The 12,334-nt window shown below is 43.2% G+C and overlaps 1 protein-coding gene across 5 annotated transcripts in view; it reads left to right on the top strand.

The window, feature by feature from the left end:
* The window catches only part of ppip5k1b (diphosphoinositol pentakisphosphate kinase 1b), a 42,235-nt gene extending 30,648 nt beyond the window's left edge, over nucleotides 1-11,587 (top strand). For 4 of the 5 annotated variants that reach the window (XM_046393734.1, XM_046393735.1, XM_046393737.1 and 1 more), the window contains 3 exons: nucleotides 6,080-6,220; nucleotides 7,198-7,311; nucleotides 9,202-11,587. In XM_046393734.1, coding sequence (XP_046249690.1) covers nucleotides 6,080-6,220; nucleotides 7,198-7,311; nucleotides 9,202-9,293 — 347 coding nt within the window. In that variant the 3' untranslated portion in view covers nucleotides 9,294-11,587. The remainder of the gene's footprint in view (nucleotides 1-6,079; nucleotides 6,221-7,197; nucleotides 7,312-9,201) is intronic. The other variant, XM_046393736.1, reaches the window with a different exon arrangement.
* The last annotated feature ends 747 nt before the right edge of the window (nucleotides 11,588-12,334 follow it).

The raw sequence follows: 12,334 nt of genomic DNA on the forward strand, positions 1-12,334 counted from the left end.
ACTGATGGGCCCTGCTAGCTTCATGCAAAGTTTTCAGGAAACTGCATCTCTCTGAAATTAATAAGTTACTCCTCAGCGCTTGTTTTGTGCCAAGATTTTTCTTGTCATTGTTAAAGCTGCAGTATAATTAAATTCACTCTTCACGCTTCCTTAAAATGTGTTTTGAGGCAGTTTTGCTCCTCTGCTGTGTGCATGGAGATCACTCATGGATGAGCTCACTGATGGCAGCCCCGCTGGCTCTTACAGACTGAGATGTGGTAAATTAAACTCAGCTGCACTGTGCAGAACTGAGCACCAGTTCTGAAAGGTTATTTGGATATGTCTGAGTAGTATTTAGGATCTAGATCAGCGGCTCAGAAACAGCCCAGCATGTGTTGGCATTAGTGCTGTTGGTGCTTCAGCAGGAGGAGTTACATGTCGTCCAGGCTTCGGGATCATCTGACAAGTTGATTCAGAATGACAAGCACAGTCACTGTAATTCAGCAATCTGATATACTGTTGACAAGTGTTTGGACAAACCAGTAGGCATCACAGTGATGAGCGTTTCACTGTAGTAGCCTGTTTGTCGAGTTTGTATGTGGTTTGGCTCAGTATCTGATAAATAAGCCCATTAAGAAGTCGTAAAGTGACTTAAGTAATCGTTGGAGGTTTTATTTTTCATGATGTTTGTGCAAGTTTGTTTTTATATCCCAGCACATTTAAAGGACCAGTGTGAAGGATTGAATGGTCTCTAACATCTGTTCTTGACAACTGTAGACACATGGCTGACTGTGTGGAAGAGGACCTTTTCCACTTGTAGATGTAAAAGGATCGTTATAAGGTATTGAAAACACAACAGCTCTTAGCTTCAGGTGGTTATGTACCAAACATTATTATTAATATGATATCTGCCCAAATCTTGCACACTGGACCTTTAACTTGTTTATGCAGGCAAACCTCCTCAGCTTTGTTTTTGATTTACTTTTGTTTTTAAAAGGCCTCACTGTAGAGTACTTTGGACAGTTTTTCTGTGTGAGACTGTGTGACGGATATAACATTTATTAGAACATCTTTTGTGCTCGTGATCAGAAAGCAGGGCTGAATTAATTGACAAAGCTGTGTGAGTTAGTGTTACTTTCGGTAAGCACAATTTTATACCATCTGAGCACCTAGAAAGTGAAACAATACAAGCCTTGAAACTATAAAGGTACAGGGGGCATACAGGAGGGGGCCTGGAGACCATAATATTGCATGAGTCGCCTTCAAGCAGTTGTAACTAATAATTCTGTAAGACAAATGTGTCAAATGACCACAGGGTCACTCGTAATGTTGAACGACTATCACCTGAACCTGCAGCTTGGCTTCGCGGGGCGTAACTGTGAGCTTCAGCTCATTTTTTTAGCTGTCCGGCCCACGACTTCACTGTTTTAGTTCCCACTCATCTCTGCAAGTAGGTTTTCAGGGCAAAAAGGCTCTAAAAGCCCACTCTACACTACCTGCTCAGCACCAAACAGTAGACAGAGTTGGTGCCTTGCTGGTGAACATATAGTGGACCAGTTAGCAAAAAATAGGCTGAATATTGCAAAAAAGGCTGAATATTGCACTTCAGGTGCTCAGAAACATGACTCCACATGAATAATAATGTTGCTGCATATCTGCTGGGTGTGTAATTGAACAATTGAATTTGCCATATCAACTTGAAAGGTTGCAATATGTTGATGTTGCGTTCACAGCTTGCTGCTGCTGCCCCCAAGGGGACAAAAACAAATCAGTTATTGCAGGATTACCATCCCAGGCACTGAAGGCGACCATGTGCTTTTCAGTATTGACAAACAAATTAGCTGAGAATTTGAGATACATATTCTTTACAGTCACAGTGCAGTTTTACCTCCACACACAGAGTGGTTCATCAGGGTGAGATTTTGCCTTTTTTCCTGGGCTACAGCGATGTTGATGACTGGGAGATCTCTGGTGTTTTCACTCATTCCATCCAGAGCTGCGATCTCACAGGTTATTGATTGCTACTGACTACTGTGCCGTCTCTATTCAGCCTCAGCTTCTCTTTTGTTTGAACTCTTGCTTGAAATTGAATTGGTTTGATTTTGTCAGTTGTTGTTTGATTACGCTTGAGGCATACTGTTCATACCGATCTGGTCTTTTATTGATTAAATGAAGTCATCGGATTGAAGCTAAATGTGCTTTCAGTGATAAATTTTCCTGTTCAGACGTCCGGCTCTACAAGTACAATCCACTGTCCTTTTAGTTCTGTGCCTCTCATCTCCTATCACTCCTCTTGCTCCTGCTCCACTGTACTTTCTCTTCCTCTCTCCTTGCTCTGCCTCTCATCCCTCAGAGCCCTCAGACGAGCTCCATCTTGTCCCGCCGCCGGGGGGGCGTCCTGCTGAGTCGGCCCTGCTGGGGTTTGCCCCTCTGGCTGTGGACGGGGGCATGGCCCACCATCTGCGCCACTGTCCTTATCACCTCCGTCTCCTCAAAAGCTCGCTGATGTCCGGTCAGGAGTTCCCAGAATCCCTTCACGGTCAGCCTCTGTAGACCCCTCTCTCTTCCCGTTGCAACCTCTTCGTCCCTCTAGTCCCATTCAGAAAGGGTTGGGGCAAGTGGGATGATGCCAGTTGAGCTTTGCATCTGTTGCAGTTTTCTGCACTTTTTGCAGTCTGGTTTTTCCGCCTGTGCATTTCTTCTTTTTCTTCTTTTTGTCACCCGTGTAGTGCTCTTCCATTTTGTGTCCAGCTGCTTTTGTGCATACTTAAAGTCACAGTGAAGCGACAGTTAACCATAATCTTCAGTAATGTTGACTTATTCTGAATTCGTGGGTGAGGTTTAGTTTAGTTTAGCTACTAGTGAGAATTTTTTGGGTCGCTCATTAGTGGCCGTAGTTTTAACACAGAGCTGTAGAGGACTGGTGGCCTCCACAGTTCCCTCAGCTGAGTTATTGGATCAGGAGGAGAACGAGGGAGAACCTTAGTCCTGAACCATCTCTGACCCATCACATGGTACATGTCTGTGGATATTCTCATTCGTCCATGTCATAGCTGTCTCAAAGGGATTGAATCAAACACAACTGGACTTGGTTATGTCTTTGAAGACGTTTCACCTCTCATCCAAGAGGCTTCATCAGTTCAGTTGAACGTTTTTCTCACGTTCCAACCTTTTTGGAATCGTAGTTGTTGTATCTGGGGACAGCAGATTAAACGCCGTCCTTTTGGTTATCGTTGGCCTATTTATCTTTCTCGCTTGATAAATGAGCATCGTCCCTGTCAAATTAGATAATAAAATAAAAGAAATAACAAATGATTATGTTCAGCTAGCAGTTCAAGATGAGTCCTCAAAAATATATTAATAAGTTTTAGAGTAAGAGAAAGTAGGAGTATATTGACCTAAATTTAGCATGTGATGAAAGATAAGTGAACAATTAACACAAGGACACAGGATGAAAGCTTGAAAAAATGTTTTTTTTTCTTTTTATTTCACTGTGTCTTTAAGTCCTGAAGTCTCCCTTGTCCACAGTCCTTGTTTTTGCACGATTGCACAGCTATTGTATCATCTGTGGATATGTAAGGGACAGTTCACTCCATATTTTTCCTTTAATCTGTACCACTGTTTATCTTCTAGATTGGTTTGGTTTGTGAGTTGCAGAGCTTTGGAGATATCAGCCTTAAAGATGTTGGCCTTCTCTTGATATCTTCAAAACTCTGCAGCTCTCTGCAAAACAATCTTAGTTGATTAACAGCGCATCAGGTAAGAGGAAAGATACATAGTTTTGATTTTTGGGATAAACCATCCCCTTAATAATTCTGAATTAAATAGGGAAATTAACCTACACAAGGAGGACTAATTACCCTCCATGCATGCTGTGTGGACACTTGGTGACCAGCCAAACAACTCTTCTGTGGAAGACTTGTAGGCTTGTCTAAGTGAATTGTGTGCATGCTCTCTCCTGAGCAGTGGGTATAGAGAAAATGCCCTCAAAACTGCACTTGCTCAGTAACGAGCTCTGCAGAAAGGAGTCAGGTGTTTGGTGGCACCAATTTGCCCTTTGCCAAACAGGGAGGTCAAGACTGGGCATTGCTGCCAGCACCAAGCACCCCCCTCATGCATTTCCAGGCCGGTTGGCAGATATTTGAGCATGTGTTGAAAGATGTGGGACTTAATCTTATCCCTCATTTTAATGGGATAATTAAGTGCTGGCATGTTCATAAATGGCTGATTTTGTCATCTTAACAAAGCAATTATTCTTTCTCAGTCTGTAATAAGTTGCACATGTTTTTATTTGCTGCAGCAGCAGAATAGACTTGAGATATTTCCGGCTTTGTCTCATTGACTTCCATGACGTTTTCCCCTCCCTGTTGAAGACCACTGTCTGGTTTTTCCTGTCCTGCTGTCTTTGTGCTCACCTGTGCTGGCTGAGTGAATGGTGCAGTGTAGCATCAGTGTTTTCTGCTCCCACTGCATCTGGTGTGTGAGCTGAATTTGATATCGACTTGGAGAGGCTGCAGCAGGTAGGGAGGAAGCAGAGGCGATAAATGCCACCTTAAGTTATTTATATACAGCTCCTGCTTAAGTGTATCGAAATTACAGTTGGAGGTGAGGATGAACGTCACGAAGGAGACCTAAAGAACGCAATCAAATTGTGAAAATGTGATGCACATTTTACTCTACTGAGCCACCAAAACACTTTGCTTGCTGGTCTATTTTAAGCCAAGCAGGTATTGTTTTTCTTCTGTCACCAAAGCTTTGGTGGGAAGACTTAACATATTTAAAAACAATTCTGTCTATAATGAATAAAGCTGCTCTGGCCAACATCCAGTGAGGGAAAGATTTGAAAAACAAACAAAAAAACCAGTCTAAAAGATCTCTATATTAGTTGTCTGTGATATAAAACACCTTTCCAAGCCTGTTGTTCCTTTCTGTTCTTGTGTGGGCTACAAAGAAGTGTCATGTAGAACTATTTACATTGCAGATACAAAATGGAGTAAAATGACTGTGAATAAAAGAGAGTTTCATAACCCTCACTTGATTTATAACTTTGGTGGTTAAGATCGAGCACCCGGTGGGGGGGGGATTCATCTCTTGGCCCCTGAAGGCCTTGTATGGTTCCTGTACATTACTTGCTGACAGCAGTTTGTTCTGCTCTTGTCGTTGTGTTAAGACAAGTTGTTTTAGGGTGTAGCTGTGGACAGATCTGTAGTCACAGCACATTAGTCATGGAGAAATGCAAGGCTGACCGGCATGCTCTCTGGGGACATGGATGAATTGAGATCTCCGCCTCAAGCTCCATCCATCCCCCTCCTTTCTTTCCTCATGATATCGCTTCGTGGTGGTCTTTGTCAGGCTGCACTGAGTGACATTGGATTGTGTTTGCTCCACGTTTGTGTGTTAAAGTCATGGCACAGGCGTGTTTGTGTTTCTCAGCATGTACTGCACATAAAGGGATGATATGTTGTGCATGAATGAGTGAATGTCTCCACACAGATGTCTGTCATGTCAAAAAGAAAGACCCCAAAGTCAAGATGAAATTAATATTCTGAAGATGAATATGTATGGCATGTATGACGGATCAAAAACACTAAACCGTTTGCAGTCGCATGAGAATCAGAGACTTAAAGTTTGCTTATACTTTTATGCTTTAAGGTAAAATTCTGAATGTAGGACTTTAACTTAAAGGTGTATATAAGTCTTGACTGACTGACAGTATGCTTAATCCTCTTTTTAAAACTTGTGCATGAAAACTTTAAGGGTGAATTGATCTACACCAGTTTGTATAGCGTAGCTACTGTCGCGGGGTCAGGCAGTAGGTAAACTGTACCAGCCACTGTAGAAGGTAACGAGACACTAATTTTAGACTTTTCACTAGCCTAGACGTCGATGTAGCTAATTAGCAAATAAAAATGGCTGCCGAATGTTGGGAGCTGCCTGTCAACATGGCGTTAAGAGTGAACCCCTGGAGAACAGCCAACATGCGCAGAGAGCTCTAGTGTCACCACTCCTCCTCGTCCCCCTCCTCCTCCTCCTCCTCTTCCTCCGTCTGATGGTGACGTGGTGTGATTTTGTATTTGTGTCTCTCCTGTCCATGCTGCAGGGTTTGAAGGCTGCTCCATGGTGCCCTCCATCTACCCGCTGGAGACGCTGCACAACTCGCTGTCACTGAAGCAGGTGGACGAGTTCCTCAACACGGTGTGTGAGAACAGCAGCAGCGAGGCCCACGCCAAAACCATGAAAGGTAGCTCTGCTGATAGCGAATCAGCTGTAACTGTTTCATACCCGCATGTCTTTCTCAGTTCAGCAGCCACGACTTATGAAACGCAGACAAAAACTTTGGTTAGGGAGGAGGAAACTCCAATGCAAATGCATTTTGAAGATGTCTCCACTCATAAATATTCATTGCTCTCTGACACACCATAACAGCAGTCATAAAACATTATAGATGGGATTTATGTTGAATCGTAAGTTCAAGTGACATATGGATGACTTATAAACCAGTCCAGAGGATGACTTATGGATTTTACAGTGTATTATGACTAACTATACTCACCTGTACACAACTGAGCAATCAGCTGTAGTGAAGACTGACAGTACGCTGTAACATTCCGTTCAGTATCACAACTTAGCATTGTATGTGTTAAATAACGTGAAGTACATGCAGATACATCTATAATAATACAGGCTTCATCATAACATTTCATCATTGGAGGTAAGTAGTCATAATGCATTATAATCCCCATAAGTCCGCCTCTAGTTTGTGAACAAAGTGAACAGTTCTTTTCGTGTTGATGCCAATTTCCAAATTTTAGGACAACACGGTCCTTCACGTACGCACGAGGACACCAAGAAATCTGTTAGTCCAAACTGTTTTCGTGCTCCTGGCTGTGCAAGTTAGTCATTTTTTCGCTGTCCAGCTGATCATGTGACCAGACTGAATGTAACAAATCAACAGGATGTCTGAATGTCTCGGGGTTGTAGTCCCTGTATTGGCTGCCAAACATTAAAATAAGATGACGTGAAATTTTATATTAACTTGTCCACTTTCTTTCTGTCCTCCTACAGCATAAACAACTGCGAGTCAATGTTTAGTTTCAGATGAGATATTCTGGAGTCGAGCCTACTCATTGAAAGCTATTAAAACATTAAATGCCGCACTGTGGTTGTGTTAGGTAAAGTGAGCTTCAGTGTGTGTTGTTTTTCCTGTCTTTGCTCCAGCGCTGTCCAGCCTGTTTGACTCTCAGAGCCAGACGTCTCTCTACAGCCCTCAGCAGCCTTTGTCCTCCTCTGGCTCTGAAACATCTCTCCGGCCGCCGAGCCAGCCTCTTTGGCGTGAGTGTCTCAGAGATTTTAAGGCATTAAGCAACACATGGGCCTGCTTTTACCTCCTCTGACATACGACTTTTGGTGTAAGATCAGTCAGAGACTGAATACTGATAAAATCCAAATGAACCTTTCAAGAATCTCTCTAAGTGGTCAAAAATACTTCATTTTCCATGCACATACAGGGATCACTGCACTGTACAAATTTGAGGTATTTGTACTTTACTGGATTATATCCATTTTCTACTACTTTAAGCATGTATGTGTTGATTTTACCACATAAAGAGTTCTTTTATTTTTGATGTTTTCTACTGGGAATGCTTAGATATTTTTACTCCATATTTGACTGCAGGATTTCAGTTGTACTGGAGTATTTCCACAGCGTGGTATTACTACTTTTCCTTCAGTAAGGATCGAAATACTTGTTTCCCCACTGGTGGCTTTCACTCACGGTTTGTGCTTTGAACAAGGCTTTTAATCTGCCTGTCGAGCTGCTCTGCGGCCAGGCGGTCGCTGTACTGAGCAGCTCCCATGTGTGAAAAGGAGTCCCTGTACGTGAGATCGTGGATTAAGATCCGTCCACACCTTCAGCACGACCTTCACGTGCTGCAGACTGTAGCAGATGTGGCCTGATGGGATTCATTTATCTGCAGCGACCGAGTGGCTTCAGGCCACTAACTGCATCATCACAAACAGCTGATACCCAGAGAACAGACATCCAGTCCAGCTTTGGTTTGATCACTGACTTAAATGTGTCATGAAAGGTCAAGCTTACTTGAATTGTTGTTTTGGAGATTAATGTTCTGTCAACTAACTGACAATCGGTCGGTTGTTTCACTGTTGCTCTGAAGTCGAGGTTTTGGGTTGGCAAACTGTCAGACCGGCTGATGTGAATGTGGCAGGCCACCCTGTGGGATCAGCATTCGTTATGGGACTGAAGTAAAACAGGACTGATGGAGAACATCGCAGCCCCTTTAACAAGCTGCCCTTCTCTTCTTCCATTTATCTTCCTGCCAGTGTTGTTGACTTGATGAACCATCTTCTCTACCATTTATTTACATTGTGCACACTTTGGGTGGCCTTTTGTCTCTCCGTCGCTCCAGATCTGGGTTGCTGTGACAGTCGACGACTCGCTGAGCCTCATTTATCCCACGGTGTGCAGGCAGAGAGGCTGGAGGTGACATCAGCATGACTGAGGCACTTCTGTTCTGCTTATGCAGTGGCACAGTTTGTTCTCCTGTTGAGAACAAACAGCTGTTTGCAGGTGCAAGACTATGGCGCTCAGCCACTGAGAGTGGGGCTGTTTTTCAGGGGTTGAGCTCGGCCCCTGACTTCCCCATCCAACACCTTTGGGATGAACTGGAACGGAGATTGTGAGCCAGGCCTTTTGGTCCAACATCAGTGTCTGACCTCACACATACTCTATTGCATGAATGGGCAAAAACAGAAACACTCCAACATGTTGTGGAAAGCCTTCACAGAAGAGTGGAAGCTGTTATAAGCTGCAAAGCTTATAATTATTTATATGAAATGTGCACTGAAAACAGCTGCTCCACACCCACAGTTCATCTCAGTGACATACATATTAATTTATGTATTGACTATTGAATGTATGGCAGGTAGTCTTAGCCCTGCAGTCTTTTCTGTTCAGTTTGCTGACATACACATTGAGGTACATGTGACTTGATTTATGAAACCCAAATAAACTGTTTTCATAAAGTTCTCCATGGCAACAGAAGCGGCAGGTCCCTTTCCTGTTTCCTGTAGATCCCCTATCCCCCTCCACCCCTCCATTGTTGGATTTGTGCTAGATAAGGTCAGAGTTGCACGATCTGTTCGTGTGAGCATTACAAAGATAACTGAGCTTCCTGTTCTGTCTGTCTCTCTATCTTTTTAAAGATGGCAGCATCCCCTCCAGTGCTGTGTCCAGTGCGGGCCCCTCCTCCCCGACCACAGAGAGCTCCGGCCTGAACTTCAGCTTCAGTGAGTAGACCAAAAGACACAAGGACTTCTGGGTATCGACGGACGCCATCTGAAGACCTCCGTGTGTCCTTTTCACCTGTCCTCCTGCTCACATTCACAAAACAAAACAAATCAAAATGAAAAACTCTGGAGGAGATGCTGATTCTGGAGAGGCTGTAAATAGAACCGCTCAGACTTGGCTCTTCTGCTGCAGCCGAACTACAGCACGTCCGACCGCCACACCCTCCCTGCTCCACACACCGAGAGAGAAAACACTGGACGTTCAACAGCTCAGAACCTCCCATCAGCTCGATCCTGCTCTTCAGTTTGTCATCCATAAACACTCACAAACCAGCTCAGAGACGGAGCATCAAGCCAGCATCCAGACAAATAACAACAGAGCCTGCTGTTTGTTTGTTTTGGTCTGAAAACATCTCACACGCCAGCTGATCAGCTCAGGTGTGACAGTAGGACACGTTTGACTGAAATCCACAACACGTCGTGAGTCAAAGTGTCCACTGTTGTCCCCGACCCCACCACGTTTTGGGTGGTTAATCACAGCTGCCTTAGAGAGAAAACAGACTGTTTTTGAATTTAAAGTGAATTTTGGTCACATATGAACACTTCGGCTTACGTGGGTTGGAAGTTAAAGCTGAAAGGACCGTTTGATATTTCAGAAGATATTATACACTTTTTTGCCGACAGTTAAGATGAGAAGATCGGTGATGCCTTTCTTATCTGTCTCTTAAATATGAAGCTACATCCGGCAGCTAGTTAGCTTAGCTTAGCGTAGCGTAGCACAAAGACTGGATATGTAGTAACCATCGGTTTCTGTCCAACAGTAGCTCTAATTAACACCTTTATGAACACAAGCTGAAGTGTAAAAAGAAGGTGCTGGTAGGCAGTTTTTGTCACCTTTGGACTGAGCCAGTCTCGCTGTTTGCACTAAGCTAAGCTAACTGAGTGTTTACTGTAGCTTCATGTTTAGCACGTAGAAGTGAGAGTCAGTCTCAGGTTAAAATCGTAAAGAATGGACTTTATTCTGAAGCCATTTGGAATTTAAATCCAGCTGTTAACAAAGGAGCAGCCCAGAAGCGCTCTAATATACAAAGATGTTCATCATGCAAACACGAGGCCTTTTTAAAGAGATGATAAACAAATCACTCACGAGAATCTGGAGGCAAATTGGTCATCTTTTCAAAGTTTTACATTTGGTTCACATCAGTACCTGCTACAGTACGTTCACAGGATTCTCACTTTGGTTCATACAACCAAAGTAACAAGACTCCATTTTGGAATGGAGGTGTTTAAAAACCGGAGCCAGCTTGATCAAACTGTGCGAGTCTTTTCAGTGACGATCCGCTGTTCAGTGAAGACACAGTTTATCACTGTTTAAATGTGCCTTTAAATGCCTTGAAGAGACGTTTGTTAAGACACTGTGGGTTTCCTGCTGTATTTTTATAATTTTTTCGTTGGGGGGGTTAAAAATTGAGACTGATGTTGAGAAAATCTGTGGTATAGTTTTATTTCAGAGGCAAAGGGAAGAACCACTTGATTAAGTGAACGGTAAAAATGTACTTGTGCGTGATGACGACTACCTGACGAGTTTGTGTCTGCTGTCAAACCAAATTACATGTGTATTTTAATGTGAAATCAATTAAATGACTGTTGCTAATCGTTAAATGAGTGATACTCAGGATTTTATCAACATGTGACTGAACTGGGGGTCAATTCACTTTCAGTTATTTTGAAAAGGAAAGAAAGAAAGAAAGACGTTCTGTGGTGAACTTACTGCTTTAAACTCAGAAGAAATGCTTTTATAACTTTGACCAAAACTCGTAGACTTGAAGCTTTATCATGAAATTAAGACTCGCGGTTTTATCATAGCAGAGATTGTTATATTCAGCCGGTTCTCTCTGCAACGCCGACATAAATGAGAGAAATAAAACAAAACCCTGCTCATTTCAAACTGGTTAAATCGAAAATGAACTGACTCCAGAAGCTGAAAACATCTGCTGTAGAACAAAAATATATATAAAAATAGGCATATACGTGTGTGCGTGTTTTTGTTTTAGATTTCAATTGAATTTTTTTTTTTTTTTTTTTACTTAAAGTGGTTGTAATTTTAGTTGTGTATTTATTTAATGTGCTATTTAATGTCCGCCATGACAGGAGGTGTGTGTTTCTGTGACGCGTTTGGCTGCTGGAGAACAAAGTCGAGGTTTACTGTGTAAAATGTGTCCGACGTTTCTGTCAGTCTCTTTGAGCTTCACTTTGGGCTGTAATGAAGGAGGAGGATAATAAACAAACAAACAAAAAATCAGTCAATTTAATAGTGAAAACTTTGTTCAGTGTGTTATCGAGCATAACGAATCGTGTGTGTTTACACCTGCAACGGGCCTGTTAGTGTGTGTGTGTGTGTGTGTGTGTGTCCACAGTCCAGACACATAAGCCTGTTATTGCCTCATAAACGAAGGCCTTTGTCGTCGCCCTCCCTCCACGTCTCATTTGTCTCTCAGTTTGTTGTTTCTCTTCTCTCCTCCCTCGTGTTTCTCTTCCCTCCCGTCTCCTTTCGGCTTGTTTCATTAATCCCCCTCGTCTTTTTCGTTGCTCTCTGTCCTTGATTCCTCTCCCTGTTTCCTCGTTTCCTTTCCTCTTCTCGTCAACTGTCTGTTTCATCCCTCCTTCCCTTCCCTTTGTTTCTTCTCCCTTTCCTGCACCTGTTTCCTCTCCTTGTCTTCTTCTGCTGTTTCCTCTCCTCCCTTCACCTCCTTTCTGTCTTTTCTTTTTATCCTTATGCTTCCTTGTTCTTTCCAGTCCTACCCTTCTTTTTCCTCCACCTTTTCCTTCTCCTCTTGTCTTTTTTCCTCACACCATATTCCTCTCTGCCCTCCCACTCCTGTCCTCTCCAAACAGCTTTTAAGAATAATGATGACTCATGCCTCCTTCTATTGCTCCCGTGCGTTGCCATGCCGACGCCCCCAGATGTAATTGACTCCTCCTGAGCGACGGCGGGTGAATGGAGAGGGAGACGCAGACAGACAGAGACCGCCGACTCACCGGAAGCCAA

Source organism: Scatophagus argus, chromosome 7 (genome assembly GCF_020382885.2).
Source record: "Scatophagus argus isolate fScaArg1 chromosome 7, fScaArg1.pri, whole genome shotgun sequence".
NCBI classification, from domain to species: Eukaryota; Metazoa; Chordata; class Actinopteri; family Scatophagidae; genus Scatophagus; species Scatophagus argus.